Genomic DNA, 24,255 nt, shown 5'->3' with positions numbered 1-24,255 from the left:
GGGGCACGGGCCGCTGTGAGGGGCACGGGCCCCGGCCGGACCATCCCGACTCGTATTCCTTCGGGACGCCTCTCCCGAGCCGCCGTGGAACTGAGAGGAGGAACCATCTTGAGTCTCCTCCGGACTGCCACACGAAGCCCCGCGCAGAGAGGCAGCCTCAGGGACAGGCGGGGGCCGGGGAAAGGGCTGCCGGCGGCTCCGGGGGCAGCGGGGGCAGAGCCTCCCGCCACCGCCCGCCTCCCCTCCGGCCCGGGGCGGGGCGGCGGGGCTCCGCCCGCGCTGACGCGGAGGGCGGGCAGGGGCGGCCCGGGGGAGGGAGGAAAGGAGGGAGGGATGGAGCCGTACTAAGGCGAAGCGGGGCCGGGGCGCAGCGCGGGCGGTGGCGGCGCCTCCTCGTCCCCACGGCAGCATGGAGGCGGCCGCGGGAGCGGCGGCGGAGCCGGCGGCATGGGCGGCAGAGCCCTTCGCGGAGCCGGAGCCGGGCTCGGAGGAGCTGGAGGCGGGCAGCGCGCTGGACCGCGTCCTGCGGGAGTCGGTCTGCCAGCAGCAGGGCTGGGTCCGCGTCTACGGTAAGGGGCGCCGGGGCGGGGAGCGGCGGAAAACTTCCCGGCCCCAACTTCTTTCTCCCTTTCTTCTTCTCCCCGCGGCCGAAGCTCCCAATTCCCTTGCCTCCCCCTCCCCGCCGGGCTCCCGGAGCCCCGGGCTCGCCCCGGCCACGCCTTCCCCGCCGCCGAGGTGCGGGATGCTCCTGTGCTGGGATCCGCGTCCCGAGCTTTGTGTGCCCGGAGCCGCACGATGTGTGCCCGGGATGCGGTGCCGGCGGGGCTGAGCACTCCCGGATCTAATTAGTATTAATGAGCCGCAAAAGGCCCGCGAGGTGCTGATACCGTGGGTCCCGTCGCCCCAGACTTACTGGTCTGTGTTACATTGGCACCTTTGTAATTTATAAAAACGATGTTAGGGTCCTCAGCAGTGCAGGACGCGGGGTTGTTTCCCCTTCTTTGTCAAACTCTCCCTGGTATGTAACCTTTTTAAATTAGCTTGATTTATGTGGCCGGGCCTCTGGTTTGTTTAGGCTTCCAGCTGAAGTGCAGTCGGATTTTATCTCTCGATCGGCACCTAAATAGTGGAAATTCTGTTTTATCTTTTCCTTGTCTCTCCCTCTTGTTTGTCTTGGTAATCTGAGGATAATTACTCCCACGTTTCAGAGTGAAGAGTACTGCAGGCATTATTTTGTTTTCCCTCCTGTAACAAATTTGATGGTCCAGCCTCGAAAAGGTCGTGGTGTGTGCACATGGTACCTTTGTCTGATATTATTATTGTTGCCTCTTCCTTGAAAGTGTTCAAGGCCAGGTTGGATGGGACCAACCTGGTCTAATGGAAAATGTCCCTGCCCATGGCAGGGAGGTTGGAACAAAACCATCTTTAAGGTCCCAACCCAAACCATTCCAAGTTTCTATGATGATGGAGAACCTGTAAAAACACTTTTTTATTGGGACTTTTTAACATGTTTTACTCTGATGATTGTCCCTTTCTTCTTCCTCCCCTGCCCTGGTTCCCAACGAGGTTCTCCAGGTTTTCCCTGACCTGTAAAACTAGAAGCAAATGCTCTCTGTTACCCGTGTCACTGATCTGTTACTGGTTGTGTTATTCCTGAAACACAACGATGACATGAATAAGTTATCTGCAACAACTCTGCTGCATTTCTTGGCTGATGGCAGGTAATTATTGTGAGTACCACCAGCCTGAGCCTTCACACATATCAAATGAGGAAGATCAGGCTGCAGGTTTTCTGGAGAGCATGGTCTGTTCAAAGACCTTTGTGTTTATTTTGGAAGCTTGAAAAGCTGGTGCAGTGGGATGAGGTTGTCTGTCTGCTTTCTGTCTGGTGCATCAATGAATGAAGTTATACTTAGCAGAATTAATTGTAATAGAAGTTTGGGATTTTTAGTAGTTTGCACTGTTTAGCCTGCTGCTTCTTGCTTACCTTGCTTTTGTTAATCCCAGCCTGGAGCTGGGACTATAAAATGCAGCCTTATGCAAAAATATCTGGCTGCTGTTGTTGAGAGGAGTTCCAAAGAAAGCCATTTGTCTTGAGATTGTTTGTTTGTTGAGAACACTTTCTAAAGGTAAAATGAGAATGTACTTAAGAAGAGGATGTCTGGCACCAGCCTATCTGATTGTTACCCAAGGTTGTATCTTCGATGAGTGGAAGCAGGAATGTGGTTTCAAAATTAGCCACAGTGAGGAACATTGCTTGCTGATAAAGTCATATGTTGTGATGTGCTTGTAGTTTGACGTTAACGTGGAGATAAATGGGGAAAATCCACTGTGACAGGGCCTAGCTAGCTCACAGGCTATAAAAATCACCATGCACTTCAAGCCCATGAAAACACATCTTGTAGCCCAAGGACAATAACTAATTATTCCTAGTCTGTGTTTAAAAACAACTCATTATCCCTCTCCCTCATAAAGAATCTGATGTGCTAGTGTCTTCTCTCCTTCCCTAAGAAATTGCAATCGGATTAGCTGGTATTTGTTTGTTTCCTCCTGTTTATTAGCCTTTTTTTTCCTTGCATGAGCACATCTGGAGAAGTTTGTAGACAATGAATCAAGCTGAAACTGTGCCATGTGCACTGTGTTTGTGCACAGCTAAATATGGGTTACAAACCCATGAGTGACAAGTGTTATTCATAGGATTAAAAGTAAAGCCTTGCACAGTTGTTTGAGGAACCACAGCAGCATAGCGAAAGAAAACAGGAGCAGAAAGCTTAGCCTTATTGTCTGTATTGTCTGATAAACAATGAGAACACTAACACTAATTATTTCACCGTGAATGGCTGGGAGAGGGAAGGAATACCGAGCACATGAAAAGTGGAGAAGCGTTTTCTGGCACGGTGAGAAATGCAGCTTTTGATGTCACTGCATTTCATTTCCACGTGTCTCTGTGAATGTGAACTGCCTTGTAGGGCTGTTGTTCCAAATGAAAGGTGACTGTCTGAACAGTGTCCCTAGTAGTAGAAGCATGTATTTTAAAGAAAAAGAGCTCAGCAGCCACTTCAAGACAGACAGCTGTTTATTTCTGTGCGTCTCTACTTGGCAGTGGTGTGCCATCCACTTTGTCTCTGTCCAGAGAAGCAATTACTGCCATGAGGAGAGCTGGTCTGGTTGCAGAGCCTGCGAAACTTCATGACACCTACAGAGAAAAGAGTTTAGCAGTGGAGTCCCATCGTTGCTGGGCTCTGTGGCTTGCCAGCAGTATGACAGTGATGTGAATACAGTAGGACTTTACAATGTCTGGGATGTGATTTCAGTGTGACACTGAGGTCTTGTCTGACTTCACTCCGAGATCTAAATCACAGTCTGGCTATTTTTGCATTTCCTGCCTTAGCTGCACTAGTTCCAAGGGTGGCTGTTTCATTCTGTGCTCTGGAGGTTCAGCAGCTTCTGCTTAAGTGAATTAGCCAGGACATTATCATGGAAATACAGTTTCCCTACCCATGGACGGAGTTTGAAATATAATTAGTTTCCTCTAAGCTGATGTTTGAATAGTGGACAGGAGCAGCAGAGTTGCTTGTCAGAGTGATAGGTTTAATTGCTCGTGAAACACAAATCATGTGAGTGCTGTTAGATGATGTTTCCAAGAACTGGTTTTGACACACAACTAATGTTTCTGTAAAATATGTATCGACATGTGTTCTGGGTGACGGCTTCCATTCAGACTCGTGGCATGTGTGCAGCGGCTAGGAGGGGGGAGGTGTCTTGCCTGGATTAATGCTTTGATTTTTTTACTTTTTTCCCTCTCTCTAAAAGTGATAACTGACTTTTGAAAGCATCCACCCATGTTTCAAGATCTTTTTCTCCGCCCTTTGAAACAGGTTTTGTGAGGAGGAGGCAGGGCAATAACTGAATAGACAGCATTTTCAGTGCTAACTGTGGAAACAGAGCAATTACATTGCCTGGTGTGGCTGACTGAACATCCATGGGTTTTGCAGGAATGAATTCTAAAGCCAGCATCACAGCATTGGTGTTAAATGTTGCATGTGATGAGGGTAGGATTGGGTTTTGCCTGATGTACAATTTGTGTCTAAACAGGTTGCAAACTTCTGTGATGGGGTTGTCAGATTCATTGATGATGTGCCTGCTCTAAGCTCGCTGCAAAAGCTCCTGTGCTAAAACTGCAAAAGAAGAGTTGCTGAAGTATGTAAAAAATAGCACAGGGATGAGTCTGTTCTTGAGTGCTCATCCTGCAAACAGACATTGTTGCTCTGGGGCCTTATCTGGACTAGGAAATGTCTTTTTCTTTTAGCAGCAGTGCTAAAAGCTGACGGTGGTTGTACAAACTTGAGTGCAGATAGGATGTGGACTCTTTCATCACCTTGTCCTCTAATCCTGTGGGCAGCCTGGAGACATTCCTCACTGCTGGAATGACCCTCCTCACCCCCCTTTCTGCTGGCAGGAGGAGAAGGCTCTCTAAGCACAGGCTAGAAGGGCTCCATGCCTTTTCATGGATATCAATCTGCAGACAGAGCTTCTAGCTCCACAAAAAGCCCCAGTCCCTGTGCAAGCAGACAGAAACATCTCTTGGCTGCCTCAGACCTGAGTTCCAGGCTTTTAAGTATTGGCTCTCAGAAAATACCAGACTCATGCTCAGGACTGAAGCCATGCTAATGTGCGTGGTGTCATGCAGAGATTAAAAAATAGCTGTGGCTTGGGCACTGAGCAGAAGCATCTCCTGATCATGTGAAATTCAGTTCAAAAGCCCAATTTCTGTGAGCTATCTACTCCAGCAGTTTGTCATCTGCCTTGCTCAGCTCTTTTATATCAATGATTTCAGCTCTGTTCTGAGGGGTTTCTGGTTCTTTACAGCCTGCCTTGCTATGACTGTGAAAGTAGCTTTTTCTATCTACCTTTTCTTTTAAAGCTCTTATTTTATTCCACTGTTTGTAGTTGTAGCTGAAAACACAAAGATTATCCATTTCTGAAGCATCCTTCTTTGGATGGGTACCAACAGGCTTTGGTAACGAGCAGCATCTTGTTGTCAGCAGATCCTTTCCCTCCACCCTGCTCATGCTGCTGGCCGGCCTTGTGCGGGGATGGGGAGTGTGAGCTGCCACCTCCCTGCCCGGGGTCCCGCCTGTCCCCCGGCCTCCGGCCGAGCCCGAGCAGGTCCCACCAGGTGGCGGCATCTTCATTGCGCTGCTGCAGGACCTGCCCAGGGTGCCCGGAACACGCGGGGGGATCCGGTCCTCTCTGTTCCCAAACCTTATCGCTCATCTCCGCCAGCTCAGTTACAAACTACTCCAGAGGCCGCCTGACAAGGGGGAGGTGGGAACGGTGTAATTAATGTAAGAACCGATAAAACCCTCGTAGCCAGGCAATCCGCTAGGTGAGATGGCTGGCACTAAGGTTTTCCCTCCTTGAGATGTGAGCTGGGCTGGGGTTTGTATCCCACTGCCTTTCTGAGTGGGTATGGATCTCCAATTCCTTGCAGGAGAACATTTGCTTTTAGGAAAGGCTTACCAGGAGATAAGGTGAAGGTGCAGAGCCCTGGAAAGCTGCAAAGATTCTGGAGAGCTGCACGGGATCTGTGCAGCCACTCTTGTGTTGGAAAGGAAAGAAGGGCAGTGTTGACCAGCGTTTCTTTCCCCTTCTGATCAATAGGCTTATTTTTAACTCACCCAGAAAGTTGGTGCAAAAGCAGGCTTGGGAGATAAACCTCGTTGGGCGGGAAATGTCATTTCCTGAGAGTTTGGACAATGCCTGCTGTGGTGGTGTTTGACCTTATCACAGCCCTCAGGTACCCAGTGAGGGACAGACGTTGAATGCCGACAGCACAAAGCTTTTGTTAGTTTGGTTGATAAGCAACAATGAATTTTAGTTGGAGCCCCATTGTAAAAGGCAGAGTTTAATCAAAACCAAGGTTTTAAGCGACTGCATTTGCTACAGATGAAAAACAGGGCAGAGATGCTGCCTTCCCTTGCCAGCCAGCAGCAGGTAATATCAGAAGATGAGTGAAGTGCTCTTACAGGTGATCTGCTCATGCCTGCTCTGGGACAGCTCCTCCAACAGCCCTGTTTGACTCCAGGGAGTTCTTGCAGGCATGCAGGGGGTGAATTACAGATCCTCTCTGCTCATTCTCCTGTGCAGTGACAGAGGTGACTTGGAGTGGAGCTGGGGGCTGGACACAGCCTGTTTGCTCCTTGGTTGCTTTACTCCAAAATCTTATTGCATAATCAGCCCTTTGACATTAAAACTGCTTGCCTTTCCTCTTTTTAAGGAACATTGACAGGAATTTATACATAAATGAAGTTTTAAATTTTTTTGGGGGGAGGGAGTTTTTAGCTGGACTCCTTCAGCTGGCTGTGTTGTTGCAAGGTTGCCTAGGTTACTAATTTATTAAGTCACTTAAATATTTGGAGGCATCAACAGTACTAGAGTATGCTGGGGAAAATGAGGATGACATTATTTTAAAACACTGGTTTCCTGACTCCTGTGTTTCAGTCACACGATTTATCTCTGGCTGAACATTTTCATGTGGTGCTGTTTCCTATTTTTAAACAATAGGGGAAAAAAAAGGGAAGATAAGAAGAGCATAACTGTGACCTGTTGACTTATTATGAGATCATGGATTCCTTTTAACTAATATTTATAGATTTTTATAAAAAATAGCTGAGACTTTGGTATTTTCTGACATATATGCCTTTTTAGCCTCAGGGTCAGAAGTTAAAATCTCATCTGAATTCTTTCAAAATCCTCTGTGAAGACACATAGTAATCATGGAAATACAAATTGCATCTGCAAGGAAGGTAACCAAGTGAAAAGAAATATTGCTATGTTTTGGTTTGCAAAATTCTCTCAAAGCCCTTTGTGTGTTTTGACACCCTCCTATCTCAGAAAACCCTTATAAAATTGATCAGGAGGGAATAGCTTTTGTCCATTCTCTTTAACAGGGTTTCCAAAGGTCACAGAAATGTAGAAAGGCTCTTCTCCAAGAGTCGGGATTATTTTTAATTGTAAAGCAAGCTGGAGCAGTGCAAGCAAGGAGCTCTTGGAGGTGAAGGGGTCTTTGCACTTAAGTAAATGTAAAACCAAGTCCTGGATTTAGATCCTTTATTATCTAAAGGGATTTTTTTTTTTCCAACTGGGAATACCCCATTAGAAATTAGCTCTTACACTGCAAGCACTGGCAGGCACTTAGTTAAACACATTAATTCTGCAAACTGTGGGAAAACGACACCCATTTCAGCAGATGTGCGATGCGTCTGGTGCAGATTTGCATAAGAATGCATATGCTTCTCTGTGAGTTTCTGCCTTGATTAAAACTTGCAGGCACCTTTTCTCTTCTTCTGTTGCTGTGTCTGCATTCTTGGCTGTTAATGGTTTAATTGAAAATACCCCGGTTTTTTCTGTCTTAAGATAATTCATTTTATTTACACAGTACTGCACTGTAGATGTGCTTGGTGCCATATAGACAGAGGCTGCTTTGCTTGTCTTTTGGAATTTGTAGCCAGGACCAGAGAATAAAGGACACAGCAAACATGAAAAATGGCAAATGTGTTTGAAAGTGGATGGAGGATTACACGGTGCAGTATCAGGAGCTGGGAGGGGATTGTGTGCATTCAGTCCCAGCTTCCAAGGCGGTGTGGGAATGGAAATCGGTGCTGTGATGAGAGGAAAAGAAGTGTTGAGGAATCTGTGACTAAAAATGATCTCAGACTTAATCCCTCCCAGCCTTAGGCTTTCACAGTAACAGTCCAAGAGATTGAGCAGAACCTCTTCACCTTGGTCCTATTCTCAGTCTGGATGGCATGAAAACAGTGTGGGAAATTCCTTGAGGTGGACTCTGGCATTCAGTCTGAGAAAACTCCCAACTCTGGTAGCAGGGGATTGAAGCAAGGTACTGGGAGGCAGGGAATTGAAAAAGAGGAACATTACTTGGGTTTTGACTTGAAATTTCCAAAAAGGAGACAAAACTTCCTAGGAATAAGCATTTTGTGTCCATTGCATCCACATAATGTGTAAGAAATGCTGGATGCCCACTACCACCTTCTAGGGCTTCAGGAGGAGATGGTTTTTGTTTTTTTTTTCCTAGGGCTTCAGGAGATGATGTTTCTTTTTCTTTTTTTTTTTTTTTTTTTTTTTTTTTTCCTAGGGCTTCAGGAGGAAATGTTTTGGTTCTGTTTTTTCTAGGGCTTCAGGAGGAGATGTTTTGTGTGGGGAAAGGCAGGACACTTAAAGCAGTGGGGTCTGTGGGACAGGCACAGGATGGCAGTGAGCCAAACTGCACCAACAACAGCTCCATGCTCTCCTGAGAGAGCTCTGATGCTCCCCAGCTCTGGAATAGCAGTCTTCAGGTTAGGCTGAGTAAGCTGGGAAGCCTGGAAATTTATGACACATCTGTTTTTTGGGAGATCCCTCACAGAGGAACTTGAAGTTACTCCATGGAATACAACAGTGTAACTACATTTCTCCTCTTGGGATGTACATCATCTTTTGCTAGTAAGGGCTTGGAGGAAATATAGGTGGATTTAGAACTTCTGGAGGGGTTTCTGCAGGACAGAGTTAAAAACCTGCTTGCTTTTTCAGGATCTCATTACTTGAGTCAGTGGATTGGCTTGAGATAAGCGGAGGTAATTCACACCCTCATTTAGCTGACTCTTTAGTGCTCTGATACTGGTCTCAACAAGATAGGGGACAGATGCTGCACTACTCAGCACAGTGTGTGCTATGAGGCTTCCAGGAAAATGTGTGCAAAGCAGCAGAGGCTGGGAGGGCTGAATGCAGTCCTTGAATCTCATTTGGAAATTAAATGACGGCTTTGCTTCAGTTTTCTGTTCCATTTTGTCTTGACAAATGGTGACTGCTTTATTAACAATTCCATCAGGGCTAAAGGAGGATCAGTTTCACTGACTTGCACCATTCATTGCCTTGTTGGATGAGTGCATCCAAAGCATTAATGGTTTTATTTGAGAGGGCTGCTCTGAGCTGAGAAGGTGAGGAAATGAGGCACAAATAGATCAGATAACTTGTCCAAGGACATCCAAGAAACTTGGCAACAGATGCCAGATCTCCTGAGACACCTACAGAGCTTTGCTTGCGTGCCTTGGGTTGCACTGCTTTGTGTTTGGGGTGCCTCTAAGCCTTTACTTGGAACCTGTGTAACTATTAATAATCCTCTCAAACACCCTGTTAGCTGTCAGATCTGTAGGTCAGCAGGGCAAGATGCCCTCAGAGGGGGAGACTTACATTCAGGTGATGGCACCTAATTGTTCCTTTTATTTTTTTTCTTACTCCCCGAGAAGCCAAAGGTGAAGCTTTGTTGGCCTTCAAAATGGAATAAACTTGTCTAATTTCAGTGATAGCAGGCTGGACCACTGGTATGAAGGTGTTGGACAGCCAGCACTCATTATCTTTCCCTAATTTGTAAGCAGGGCGGGCTGGTGCCTGAATCATTACTTTCAGGTAGGTAACTCCTCACTGCTGACTGGGGGAAGCAAACACATCCCAGATCAAAGCTGGAAAAGCACAGAACAATGGTTAAAGCCCTTTGAGCTCCAACATCCTTCCTGTGCCATTTGGGACCAGGTGCCAGTGCATAACACAAGTTTGGTTGGCTTTGCCAGCCCTTCACTGATCCATAGTAGTTTTCCATGTTAGTTAGGTATTTTATCTTAGGAGTACAGTCTTGCAGGCTCTAGGAAAGAAGAGGAGGCAAAATGCTTCCTGAGAAGATGTTTATTTACATTATGAGGTTATACCTCAAGCTGTACAGACAAGCTGCTGCCTCTGCTGCATTTCCTACTTGTTTAAATGTACTGGAACACGTACATCACCAGCAAAACACAATGTGCTCACACTTGCTAGGAAATCATTGGACTTCCTTGTCAAATAATGCCAAGTATTTCCTATTTTGAGCTATGTTTCTGTAATTATTTTCCATCTTTTTTTTTTTTTTTTTTTTGTTCAGAATGGTGAGTAGTTGATAGGTATCCTGGAAAATCAGAAGTCAGGAAAGAAACCAACATCCTCTTAAACCAGGTTTGGGAAGATTTATCTTCTAAATGGCATTGGTTTATGGGTTCCCTTTCTCTCTCACTCTCTGGCAGCACTTGCTTAGGATGTCAGTGAGGTGTGGAGTGATTAATTACCCTGTTGAGCAGATTTCATGGGGTCCTTCCTTAACTCCTTCCATTAGCTCAGGCCTTGCTCACTGAAGTTTTCAAAGAGCCTCAACTCCCTAGAGATAATGAGTTTTATATCCCATATAGTGAAGTAGCAAAAAAAGTTTTATGGTCTTGCCATAAATATTTATGTCAGTTTGCTTCCACATACCCTTGACTGGAGACTCCTCTGCTTAAAGAAGCTCCTGTGGTTGTTCATGGCCTCAGTTCACACTGCCCTGACAGTACCTACAGAACTGGGCATTTCTAATTCAGCTCTCCTCATTTTGATGCCAGTGGTTGCTAATTTCTCAATTTATAGTCATTAAATCATTACAACCATTAAATCAAATTAGGAGGAAAGCCTGTTTTATTTTTTATCAGCCTAGACAAGCTTTACAGACAGAAGTTAAGCATTTTCTGCTCTAATTTCTTTTTTTTTTCTTTGTTTTGGACTTACTAATAGGGAAGTCAGGAATGTGAAGTAAAGGGCCTCTGTTTGCAGAAATGATGAATGTACAGGATAAAAGGAAGGATGATAAGAAGGAAGTAAATATTTTTTTAATTCCAGACAGTGCTAGAAATGGGGAATTTGCATGTTGTAGAAGTCAAAATATGTCTGAAACTTTGCTGAAAAAAAATATTGAGAGGAATGCTGTAGTAATAGTTGAAAATGTAAGTGGTATGAAATGGCATTAATCTTTGCAATTCTGGCACAACTTGCTTTCTGCTATTTTATTTTGTCAGAATACATTGCTCTTTCTGTGTTAAACCAGAAAAGGGTGAAAATACAAAACTGTCTGAAAATGCAGCATGGCTGTCAGTGATAAATATATGTTTGCTGTGAGGGCAGCATTCACCTGAATCATCATGGCTCAGATTTATCTGGATCCTGACTTTAGCTGGGTGTTTGGCCAGTTTGTACAAATTGTGCATTTTTGGTAATTTGGGTTTACTGGCTCTCTTGGCACCTTTAACCTGCTGCTTATATATAATGGTGATTTAATATTGGTCATACCTAATTATTACATTTGGTAAGCAACTGTGAATTGTACATAACCAACTAGAAGGCGGCTTTTTCCTTCGTCCTATATTTTGAGTTACACATTTTTATAAAAACAGATGATAATCCCTTTCTTTATGGATAATTTGAAGAGCAATAGCTGTTAGTATCAAAAGGCAGTACCTGCTTTCTTTGCAGTGGTCCAAATCTCTTCTCAGAATGGGTTGGGAACCAGACAGCCTGGGACACAGCAAGTGCTCTGGTAGGAGTTAAGGTGGTTTCCCCTTTGAGCACATAGGTGTTCCTGTAAAAAGGTGCCAAGAATTAAATCAGCCTGCTGCTTCCATGCTGAGGAGATACTGGCTCTGATTACAGGTTGCATTAGCTTTGATGTTTCACTTAATTCTGGGGGAAAAAAAGGTGAGAGTGGACTGCTGGGCCCTGGTTTTCTGTGTGTTCAGGCTGACTTTACGGCCATCTTTGCAAGATTACCACTGGCATCTGCTGGCCCGGCCATGAGATCTCTTGGCTGACATATGTAAAACTGTAAAACATAACCACCACATCTGTTTGCAGTTCAGTCTCTACCTGGATGGCTCTAAAAAAGCTTTGGGATGAGTCTCATGTGAAAGCTGTGGTGACAGAGGGGTGGTGGGAGGTTGATACCCAGCACCATAAATCTTTGCTGTCCAGACTGCTATTGTTGCTGGTGGAGTTCAGAAGGGTTATCACGAGTTCAGGCTAAAAAGCATGCAATTAAGTTTAAAACTTAGAGTGGCTTTGCAGGAGACTTAGAGAGGAAAAGCTGTAATGTATCACTTGGAGTGTAGTTAATCTGTTTCATCAGTTTACCAGTTGAGATGTTCTAGCTGTACTTCTGATTTCCATTTAGAAGAACCACCCAATTCTGTAGCTGACACAGTATCCCTCCCTGTTTTGTTTCCAGACTTTATTGATGTGGCTTCTTTGTGACCTACTTTTCTGCTTGAAGGTTGCTTTTTCCATTCCCTTCCAAAAGGAAGTGCCTTCATGAGAAATGCTGGAAGCTCACTAGCCAGTTTATGAAAACTGGACCAGCCTGAGTGGCCTTCTGCTTACAGCCAGGGCAGATGATGTAATTGACTTTGGGGTGCTTTCCTTACCGAGTTGTTGCTGACCACTTTGAGACCTTGGAGCTGGGTGTTTGGAGAATTAGGGAAGGAAATGCCTGTGTTTCCTTGGAGCTCTCATTACTCATGATGGAACTGGCCAGCCCTGTGGCTTTTAGGGGCAGTGTGTTGGCCTCTTGTCCCTGCAGGGCCCTGCAGTATGTCATGTGCTTATTACTTAAGCACTTACACAGATGGAGGAAGCAACATCCCAGTTCTTATTCCTTTTACTCACTCTGGGGTGTTCTTCATCTGTGCTGCTCCTTGTGGTTTTCTCTGTAGTTCCCACTGGTGGTGAATCAGTTTGAGGCTATATCTCTCTTCAATTAGTGGTGCCTTTGCTTTTTATTTGGGGCAGGAGGTGTGTGTTTACTTCTTTGTGAGGACACTTCAAAACCAGTTATTGTGATGCAGATGTGCAGTTTTCAGCAGATATGTAACATTTAGCTAAGTCTTATGGGGGGATTAATACCTCATTGGAAAAAAATAATTCACTCCTGTAATTTCACAGAGCTGACACAGCATTTGTAATCATAATCTCATAAAAGTGGCTGCTTTTCTCCCTACTTCATTTCACTTGGGTTACCCAAAAGAAAAATCTACTCCAGTCCTTTTTCTGGAACCTTGGTGGCTTTTTGGTTTCCAGCAAAGATTAGCCAGCTTTGTGTGTGTGTGACTCTGTTATAAAATGAGCATGCTATTAATTTTAACTACACAGTTTTTGCTTGGAACAGCAATTCCAGCCGTGAGGGAAATTGTTTCTGTGTGTGTCAATGTCAAAGGAATTTCAACCAAGGTGACACTGAGCTCTCATTGGGGTCTGGAGTTGAACTTGGAGCTCATCTGGGGTTGGGTGCAGAGTGCCCTTAAGCCTTTTAGGCAAACCTTTACCAGAAGGTGAATGGAGAGCTTGAACCACAGGAGATGTTCACCAGTACAGGAGGAGAAGGATGTTCTGGTAGCCACTGCTGTAATTCAGAGTCCTCCCTGCCTCCCTTGCTGCCTGGTGTCTAACCAGCTGTGGGCTCCTGTGCTGCTGTAAACAGGAGGCGGAGCTTTGCTTGTAAATGGAGTCCTGGAAGAGTCTGGGGGGCTAAAAATACAGCTGAATGGAGTCATTTGCCTCAAAAGGCAACCTCTGGCATTGTGCTGAGCGTTACCAGGGCTCTGAGGTTAAAGGAGCTCTGTGTGACTGGGCAGAAAATGCAGAATTCAGCAAGTGTGGGGGTGCCAGCTGGAGAGCCCCAGTGCATTTCTGGGTACACCATCCGTGTCTCCATGTTTCCTGCCAGCAGGATGCTGGGTGCAGGCGGGGAGGTGCTGTTTTTGTTGGAAGCAAGCTTGGTACAAGAGGCCATGCTGGTCCAGAGGCATGGCATGTGAAAGCTGTTAGTGGTTTGGGGCTTTTTAGGATCTTCTTTTTCTCTGGTTGAAATATCCAGCAAAGCAAGTGAAACATTGGTGCCCATGAGGGATAGCTACTGAGCTTCATACCTTGGGGTTTTTTTTAATCTTTCCCTTCATCAGCATATAGGAAACAATGAATGCAAATCTATTCCCCAACACGTGCAGAATAGATTTGTTGCTTGAATCTGAGCTGGGCAGGAGCTCTGAATTATCAGCATCTGATTCCAGAGCTTTGACAATCTGCAATCTCCTTAATATTCTGATGAGCCACCATGGGTATTATTCCTCTGTGGCTTTTTCCGTTTTTTTTTTCCTTGAAACTCATATTGCAGTCTGAATGCTGTTGGTTTAGGATTAAAAGGGATATTGGCTGGCTCTGTGCTTTGCACAATTTTCCTGTGACAGCAGAAAGGAGGAGCGTGGTTAGTATGATTTTCTTTCCTCCACAGTAGTACAAATGAAGCCTGAATTAGTAACAACTTTTAAAATTGAAGAGTTATCTCCTGTTCATAATTGTCTCTCTAATACTATGACTACCAAAGCACATAAATTATTCATGCAAGGAAGAAATCCTCAGAAATTTTTCATGGGGAATCACAGCTCTTCCAAGGAATAAACTTTTTTCCTCTAAAGACACTGAGCAACTCTCCTCTGGATTCTCTGGCAAAAGTCTCATTCCAGTTACAGCTTATCTTTAGAAATAACTGCAAATTAATTTTAAAAGACACATGTCTTTTAAAATGCAGCTTGCTTACCCAAATGGCAATTAGTTTCATCTTAATGGTAGTGTAAATCTAGAGTAGCTCTCCAGCCTAAGGGCTGGCCTTTTTACTGTCCAGCTGTTTTCCAAATGATTTATTTCATTTTCCCTCTTGGTTTCTTTGCCTCACCCCTCAGCTTCACTCCTGCTGCTCGTAGTACAGTGAGGGCAGAACAGCTGCACTTAGCAGCTCCAATAAATGACTTTATTGGAATTAGAATTGTGTCTGCATTACACTAATGCCAAAGGTCTTAGTTCATCTTGTAGCCTCTGAAACAGTTTGTCATCATTTCCACACTGCCTCCTTTCAGTGGGGGGAGGCAGCTCTGACTCAGCCCTGGATAAATGGGAATGCAGGGAACTGAGTGCTGCTGCCAGGCAGTTTGTTCAGGCTCTGTCAGTGGCTGGAAATGTCTTTCTCCCCACTTACTGTAATGCTGAGCATAACATGCAGGAAGAAGACCTGCTTTACAACAGCTCAGGAATAAGGATGAACTACCTTCCTGGCAAAATGATATAAAAAAAGTCCTTCATCTTGAGGACTGAATGTGGATATTTAGAGGACAGTACAAATGTTATCCTAGGACACAGCAAAACCAATGCTCCACCTGAAACCTGCAAATTCTTTGGGTGACAGAAAATGCAATTAAAAACCATACTCTTTTCAGGTGTTCAGTGAACAGGCTCATGAGTAGGGAGTTGCCTTGTTTTAGTTGGGAAGTAGCTCACATTTTGTATGGCAGGATGCAAATCCCATCTGCTGGTTCTCTGAACTTCAGAGCAGTGGAATTCCATGCCAAACACAGCAGAGTTCTGTGCCACGCCAGGGAAGCCATGGCTGCAGTGTCCTGGAGATGGAGCACAGCAAGTCCCAGAGGTCAAACCCAACTCCAAGGTCTGTATGAAAGGTCTGAAAGATGAGGTGGGGCTCAATGGCTCCTGGACAGACTCCCTTGCCTGGGAGGAGCCTTCCATTTGAGATTCTACCTCTGGGCTTCACTTTGAGGCTTCCCATCTTTTCTTATCTGCTGAACCAGTGTCAACTGCTGCTTGTATTTCTCTTTGCATCAGGAAAGTCTCTGCAGAGCACTGGAGCATCACCCCAGGGCCCAAGGGGTGTCACTCCCAAGGGCACTAGGAAAGAACATTTCCTATTGTGCATTTTCTAATTTCTACTATCTGTAGCTTGTTATTTTTCCAAATTAGTCTCTCTGCTACACCTGCCATGGCTCCTAAACAAGATTTAGATGTGCAGCCCAGACAGAATATTAACACCACTCTCATTTATTTTGTGAAGAAAGGGCTAAAAAGGGAGCAGCTTGGCTCAGTTGTCTTGTCAAACTCGTTTAATGTCAGTACATGAAGTATTTCACTAGAACATTTCCACCTTTACTCTTAGTAAGTGGATTTTTTTTTGTGGCTGGTACACAAAAGGTATGAACTTCCATTCACACATCTTTGCCATAGATTCTTTGCTCTCACTCAAATACCAGTTGTTTCTTTTGAGTAACTTATGTAGTAGCAAACAAAATGGGGAGAAAAAATGGAGATTGATTCTTATTTTTCTGAAGGTGTCCCTTTGTCTTGAAGAAAAATCGTTATTTTTAAACCAAATAACGTATTTTCAAATGCAGTGTGTGGTTTGGAGGGTTTTTTTTTAAACTGCTCTACTTTTAACTGGAATTCTGTGGGTGAAGTGCTAGAATAAAACCCAGCAGCAGCTTGATGCTGTGCACCCACTTGGATGCTAAAGCAGAAAGAAAAATGCCAGGGAAGCTGGGGAAAGGGCCAGCAGCCCTGAAAATCCAAACTTTTCCTAATCTGTCTTAATCAATTGTGTTACTGCCCTCTCAGGGGTTCACAGGCAGCCTGAAAGCAGAGACCAAAGCTCTTCATGGGAGATTTGACAAATCCACCTGTCAGTGTCACCCAACAACTGATTTATCATCTCTGACAAGTAGAAAATTGCTTTGACTTGTCTGCAGGACAAGTAAAATTTAGTAACAGTGATGGGGTATTTTAAAAATTGTCATGATCTTATAAATCCTGTTATCTCTGTAACCCAAGTTCTGAACTGTAAAATGACATTAATTTGCTTTAAAAAAAAATTAAAAGGTCTCATATTAACAGATAACAGGACGTTTTTTCCCCTCAGTTCATTTTTAAATCCTGTTGCCTTTCAAAGGCTGACACTTGTGTCTTTCAGCCCCATTTTTCTGGTAATAGAATATTGAAGATGTCTTTTAAAGAAAAAACCCAGCATGTAGCTATATCACATCAAAAATACAAAAGAAGAAAGTCTGCTTAATCTGACAAAGCATCAGTGTTTAGGCTATAAGCTCATTATGAGGCTTGTATAGTGGCAGCTGATTTTTTCAAATTAATTTCTATGATTACCATAATAAACATTTTAATAGCCTTTCCTTCCGTCATCTCCTCAGCAGCTGAATATTTTAGTAGGTTATCTGCTCTTTCACATCAGCCTTTATCCCAATCAGCCATGCATGATCTGTTTACAAGAATGCTTATAGGTATTTCCACTGTAATTTCATGTTCCAGGTTATGCTGCTTCAGCAGCTTCTCTCTGTGCATTTGGGGTGTTCCCAGAAAGCACTCGGGGAGTTTTGTGAACTTTGAATTTCTAATTTTATTTAGTAGTCAATGCAAAGAAGTCACATCATATTCTATTTAAATATTTTAGTTGTCTGGAAAGCAGTTTGCTGTAGCAAACATCCAACACCTTGAACAAGGAGGCTGGTGCTGCAGTGTTTGGTTTGGTATGTGTGTTATTTGCTGACAATAATAACTAAAGCCTTGTGTTCTGCTCATGCTGTGCCTGAAAGGCTGAGGGAATCTAGAAAGTAGGAGTAGAGCATTGTTAAATGGCAGGGATTGGTTGGGATTAGGGATCTGTGCAGAGCTGCCTTCTGCTGTAGGGTTCCAGCACAGGAAGGACAAGGACCTGCTGGAGTATCCAGAGGAGGCACCAGGATGATCAGGGGCATGGGGCAGCTCTGCTGTGAGCACAGGCTGAGGGAATTGGGATTGTTGAGCCTGGAGCAGGGAAGGCTTTGGGGTGACCTCATGGTGACCTTCAGTGCCTGAAGGGAGCCCATGAGACAGATGGACAGACACTATTTACTACAAGAACATGGAATGATAGGATGAAGAAGAAATGGGCTCAAAATGAAAGAGTAGGTTTAGATTAGATGTAAAGTGAAAACTCTTCCCTGTGAGGTGGGGAGGCCCTGGCACAGGGTGCCCAGAGAAGCTGTGGCTGCTCCAAGGCCAGGTTGGACGTGGCTTGGAGCACCCTGGGATATTTGAAGGTGTCCCTGCCCACAGCAAGGGGCTGTAAGTGACCATCAAGGTCCCTTCCAGCCCAAACCATTCTATGGTTTTATAGCTCAGGACTACTGCCAGCTTCTTGAAGCTGGTGGAGTTTCAGGCTGTTGCACCACATAAGTGTGAATCTTGCATCTCAGCATTCTGGTATTGCTTTTCTTCACTCACAGCTCAGGGGTGGCACCAGAAATGTCAAAAAGTGTTGTACTGCTCTGGGCACGGTCACAGCACACATCCTCTGGGATCCCTCATTTGCATCCAGGACCTGTCCTGGCTCAGTTTCTATGATAATCTCCCGCTCTGTATGTTGTCCAAAGCTCCTGCTTCCCTGGTTTGTTTCCCATCAGTAGCTTTGAATATCTGTCCTGGTGACTTGAGCATTTTTTCTGTGTCTCTCACTCTCCCAAGCTCATTGTCAGCAAGTAGAAGAATGGCAGCACATCAGTTATTAGATCTGAAAGATGTGTATGGGAAGGTTAGGTGAGCATTTGAAATCAAAATAAAATCTCCCTGCAAAATAGTGGCATAATCAACAATTCTAGTGTGTAAAGCTGATCTTTTTTCTAACCTATCCCTTTTCTGCATATGATTCCCCTCACCTCCCTTTTTTTGCTGTTTAGGCTTTGGGGGTGGGAGACCTGTTTTTAAAGATGCATTAAATGCACTAGCTAAATTTACTGAACTAAGAAAACAGCATAAGAATAATGTAATAATTGTCAAAGCCTCCTATCAAAACCTCTGTAACAGAAATAAAGCATGGATAAAATGTATGACACTTTTGAAGTGATTACATCCTTTAGTACTGAGGATAGCAAAGTCTAGATATTGTTTGGTTTTATTCTTTTTCTTTTTGGAAACTACCTGGTTGCTGGTAAGTGTCAGCATTATTGCTGTCTTGAGGCTTTTCCAGTGACAGCTTATTAAGAAATTGAACACTCTCAGAACTGCACTGTTTTAAAAATAGGGGGTTGGGGATTGTGTGCCAATGAGGGAACCACCAAAGAGGCTTTGGAATTCCAGTCTGGTGCAGTGGAACAGATTCATTGCTGCAGGAAGAAATGGTTTCTAAGAAACTTTTGGAAAAAAGGAGGAAGAAAAGAGCAGTGTTAAGCCTGTGACCTGCTGCATACTTTTACAGTGTTTCAGCATCAATATGGATTAAAGTAGTAAAGATGGAAGATAGGACTAAAAGCACCTCTCATGATAAGACCAGAAAAAACAGGTTTTGCTGTAAAGATGAAATGCTCCTTGCACTTGTATTTTAAGCAATGTTTTTGCTCTTTTAGAAGTGTTTGAGGAAGACAGAGATCAAGCAGGAGACATGATAATTACACGAAGCTCGTTTACTTCTGACATGTCACGCCAACCATTAAATCAGGAGATGTGATGAAAACAGGTTTAGAAGGTTGTTTTTCTAAGCTTGAGCTGTTCATTGTTTTTCTATTTTAGTGTAGTTGCAATTTTGCTGTATAAAATCAGCAAAGGCATAAATACATACAAATATGGTGGCCTTTTAAACTTGCCATGTTTCTAACAAGTGGTGTAGGAAACTGCTGCTGCCTGTTGACCCTGTCCCTCTGAACATCAATAACAATATGTTTATTTTTCCCCATCTCAAATGTTAAGTTGTTGATTTCAGTGGTTTTGACCTTCATTTCCTGTTGGAATGAGACTTTTTTTTTTCCTCCTTCTCCTTGGATCTGAAGGTTGACCATGAGGAAGTAATATTTTTTGCTTATTTTAAGCTATACAATGTGTACTCATTCTGTGCTTTTTCTGTCCTTAGTTTCAACTTATAGTATCTCAGCTTCTTCCTCATTTACTCCAAACAAAGCCCAAAAAAAGGGGCTGTCTTTCCTCTTGCAGGCTCTAAGCCTTTAGTAACACTGATATTAATATTATCAGCAGGCTGAAGTTCATAGGGTGATGCTGAAGTGAGAAATAGAGTGTGTAAAGGAATTGCTTTGTTATTGTACTCAAAAGATTTTTCTCAAGTGGGAAAATAAAAGTCCCTGTTAGAAGTTCAGCAAGATGCTATCAGCAGAGTTGGGGTTTGAAGGTACACAATCAGAAAGCAGACTGACAGTAGGATACAAAGTAGATGCACAGCATCTCTCATGCCTGAAATGGTACAGATTCTGTTCAGTGAACCTGGGCACTTAAAATTTACCCTAGTTTTACCTGTCCAATTAAACATTCTAAGTAAGTTTTGGCAGCTGCCTTAGTTCATATACATGTGATTGGTTTCTTCATGTCTTCATTTTTGCCCTGCAGCCTTTTTAGTCTGATCCTTCTTTCAGATAGCATCTTTAAAATACTGGCTCATTAGAAAAATGCCAGGTTTTTAACATCATCTTAATGTGGCCTGTGTGCATCTATTTTTTTGCAGAAATAGTGCATGCAAGCTTGCCTTCTTTTCTTTTACATTCTTTTGTTTCTCTTTCCCCCACTGTATTAACAGCTGTGGTAGATGAACCAAGAGCAGGGACCCTGCATTATGTTGGAACTCCACTCCAGTGGTGCCTTATCAGAAGCCTTGCCTGAGTAATGGCTCTGTCAGCCTTTGCTGGAGGGGATAAATTTGGCTTTCCTGGTCACAGAGTACTAGTCTGACTTTTCTGTTAACACCTTTGACTCTTTCTGTGCTGGCTCAAAAAACCCCAACAGTTTAAGTAAGCTGTAGCCAAGTTGGAGCTGGAGGTACAGTATATTTTAATCCTGTCTTCATTTCAACAGTATTTTGATTATATGAGATGGAAAAGTTTAAGTTACTTTGTGTGTACTTGGTATCAGTAAATCACAGACACTGTATCACTGTTAATTTTCTAAAGAAAAATATTATTCAAATTTAACTTTGAATATACTTTCCCTCTATTTCTTATGATCTGAGAGATGTGAGTGTTTTCTCTCCTGCTTTCCCCCTTTCCCCCAAACTTTTACTTAGTGTTTCCAGAGAGAGAAGTAGGATTTGTCAAAAACTTACATCAGGTTTGTTTGCAGTGACCTGCCAGTCTCTGTGGATGCTCCTTGGTATAACAGCTACCCAGGAATTTGGGTCCCCTCTTTTAGGATGGACCCCTTACCTCCAAACTGTTCTGGCTCACTGACCTTGAACAGTGTATTTGTGGGACAATCAGCTCCATGAAGCAAATGCAGATCTACCAGATCCCACACTTCCCAGCACGAGGCTTTCTGTCACTCTAATTCCCTTATCATAACCACAGCAACCTCAGTTATCCCTGAATCCTGCCCCATCTGGCTTGGATTTACTGGAATAGATCATGGTTTAAATAACATCGCCTCCATTTGTGGGAGCAAACATTTATTGTTTTATCTGCAGGCAGAATTGATGAATATTCGTGTTTGCAGGCACAAATGGCATTTTATCATGGACTTGGAGCAATATCCTACCTGGCTGCACCTGCTGTGGAGACAAGATACAGGGAAAGGTGGCTTACAGGTCCAGAGGAGACTGGAACCCTCTCTCAAAACTGATTATAAGTTCCTTTTTTTCCTAATTTCAGCTCTGTTTAAATTTTGGATTTTATTTTGGTGATCAAACATTGTCCCAGCTCCTTGTCCTGACCAGCCTCAAGGATTATTTTTCCCCCATGCAGAATAAAGAATGATAACGTGCTGCAGCTTAGGGCACGTTTGTTTGAGTGCTGTCCCATTTGATTAGGCATCCTCAGTTAACCAAACCTACTGTTTTTTTTAACCCAGCTACTATGGAACTGAACTTTATTTCAGATCAGAATCTCTGGTATTTGTGCTGATTTCACAGATGGTGAAACTTTATTTTCCAATTTTACAAGCTGATTTTACAGATATTTGGGGAAAATCATCCTGCCATATAACTAGCATGAATAAGCATCAAAACTTTTCCCTCTCTTTCCAGTATCTTTTCTGCTGACATTTTTTTCTCGTTCCAGTGCCTTTTGCAATACTTTCATATCCATTTTATTCCTGGCTTGTAGCAACTGTGAGAAATCTTTTAAATGAGGACAGTTGTTAGTGTGTGTGGGTTTGAGAAGTTATGAATTCACAGCTACTTGAATGTGCAGAAAGAAATAGCCTTCTTTTTCCAGCCTTAATGATTGGAGGATTTTTGGGGGAGGGCAGGGAGGCATCAGTAATTTCTACAGTCATTTCATGCTGGTGGATCCCTCTGCATCCTCCAGCCTGTGCTGGATCCTCTGGTGGGTCAGTGTTGGAACACAGTTTATGCACATACTCTGCTGTGTTGGAAAGCTTCATTAATCAGAGGCTTCTCATTTTCTCCTTGATATTTCACTACTCTCACCCTTGCTGATTCCAAGGGGAGGTGATTCCCCGAGGCACAGGCCGAAGGAAAGGCTCTACTAACCTGGTTTAGTGCTGGGCAAAGGGTGTTGTGAATTTCCTCCATTCATTGATTTGCCACTCCCAAACAAATGAGTAGTCTGCCCTTGTTTGGGTCACCTGATTACTAGCCAAAGTTTAGGAATAGAAGGACAAAGTAGTATGTGTGCTGTTGAAGTAGCTTCTAAATGTTTGATTATAGGGTTGGAAAGAAAATAATATGACAAGAAAACACAAGTAGAGATTACACATGAGAGCAAGATTCTTCATCAGCTGCTCAGGGAGGCTGGCAGCACACTCTGCTGCTCCTCACGAGGCTCCATGGCTCTGGGATTTCTGCAGGCTTACAGTTCTCTTGCTAAAATCACTGAAATAAACCAGCCTAAAATAAAGCAGCCTCATACCTGTGCTCTGCCAGGCTGGGCTTTGGGAGTTGGGTGTGAGCATGGGAGCAGCATAGTTCTTTTGGAGCTCTGCTCTGAGCTGGGATAAAAAACAGGGTGAGAATCCTTTCTTAATTTTTCCACTTAATTTGCACATTACTCGTACATCTCTTGGTTCCTTGCAGCATTTTTGGGTCTTCTGTGTCTTTGAATTTCCTAGAGTTTGGGACTTTGGTTGTCCACAGACCTGATGAGCTTTTACCTTCCCTCTCTCTGTGAGCACTGCACGAAGGCCAAGTGTCACACATATGACAGGTTTGCCATTCCCTGCTTTTTTTTCCCCTTTAAGCTACCTTCCTTCCTTTCCCACCACTTCTTTTTAGCATTTTTAGCTGCTGCAATGTTTCTGCTATAATTAGCTCTGAGCATGACTGTTGTTATCTTTCCAGAGTTTAATTTTTAAAAGACAGTCTAGAGGAAGTCATGCTCACTTGGCTGGAATCCTTTTATTGTTTTAGCCAAGTGGCCAGCTTGGTGATGGTTAACACAACAGGCTTTTAAAAAAGGTTTCTGCTTGTCCTCTTCAGGTCCCCAGTCTGGATAAAGGACCATGTGATGTACAACTTTAACATTAGACACACACTCCCCCCAGTGCATGTGCAGGTTTATTTTGATTTAGTCTGGATTTGTATAATTTGTCTATCTAGGTCATAACTGAAAATAAGCTCAGGGTATTATATGCAAAACAATTCTGATTTTTGACTTGTTCCCTCCTGAAGAAAGTTCTGTGCAGGGTGTTGGTTTTGCAGAGGTTGAGGCTCAAATGTAGGGAGGGAAGAATTTTTCCTTGCTTTGAAGCTTGTGCCAATTAAGGCTGAGCTGGTGAGGTGGTGGAAGCTGTCCTCCCTTTTCCTTTTAGCTTATGAGTGAATTTTGTCTCCATATTTACTAGTGTGAAATTTAAAAAAAAATAAATTGAACAGGATACAGGAACAGTAACTTTGACTTCACCTTGCACCATCTTGCAAACAAATCAGCAGCTATCGTCCTGCCCTTCCCAGAACTGGGTGTGGTGGCTGAAATAAAACATCTCACAAAGAGAACACACAGCCCTATTGTTTCAGGGCAGCAGAAAGATGATTTCTGAAGGCTGAAGTGAGGGGTTTGGGAGTTATTTTTACTGTGGGTGTCTTTTTCTGTGGGTTTTATTTTTTCAAGTAGGATATTAGTGCTGATCTTGCCCCTTTGTCTCCAGCCTTTATTATTTTATTGATTACCTAAATAAATAAATTTTACAAAGAGCCTTCAGGGCCACTCTCTAATTTGAAGCTTGTTTCAAAGTATCTGCTCCAATTTAATTGAAGAATTTTAGTGAATGGTGGCTTAGCTTAGAAGTGTTTCTCTGCACCAAGGAGGGATTGCAATGAAGGAAACCTCCCTCAACAGTTGCCTCAATACTTGGCCTCGGAGAAATGTCCTTATCTTTTTTCTTCCACCTCCTCATTGTTTTACACTCATGCTTATAGCTGCCTTGAATTTCATTTTTAGTTTGCAAGCTGAAATTTTCCTTATCTATTTTATGAATGCAGTGCCATGCAGGAGTCAGCCTTGTACCTTAAACCCAGTCCAGATTTACTGCATAACTAGGAAACAGGAACAAGAAGGCCTCCTGCATAACTGGTATCATTTCTCTTGCTGAATAAAC

General features: G+C 43.6%; 1 protein-coding gene across 6 annotated transcripts in view; it reads left to right on the top strand.

Moving 5' to 3' along the window:
* Positions 1–404: 404 nt before the first annotated feature.
* The window catches only part of RASAL2 (RAS protein activator like 2), a 164,777-nt gene continuing 140,926 nt past the window's right edge, over positions 405–24,255 (top strand). For all 6 annotated transcript variants that reach the window (XM_054285631.1, XM_054285628.1, XM_054285630.1 and 3 more), the window contains exon 1: positions 405–569. In XM_054285631.1, coding sequence (XP_054141606.1) covers positions 410–569 — 160 coding nt within the window. In that variant the 5' untranslated portion in view covers positions 405–409. The remainder of the gene's footprint in view (positions 570–24,255) is intronic.

The sequence above is a fragment of the Melozone crissalis genome, unplaced genomic scaffold, assembly GCF_028551555.1.
Source record: "Melozone crissalis strain CALT ecotype California unplaced genomic scaffold, PUWL_Pcris_2 ptg000045l_1, whole genome shotgun sequence".
In the NCBI taxonomy this organism is placed as follows: domain Eukaryota; kingdom Metazoa; phylum Chordata; class Aves; order Passeriformes; family Passerellidae; genus Melozone; species Melozone crissalis.
The sequence above is the reverse complement of the archived record's forward strand: the minus strand, read 5'-3'. Positions and strand labels throughout refer to the sequence as shown.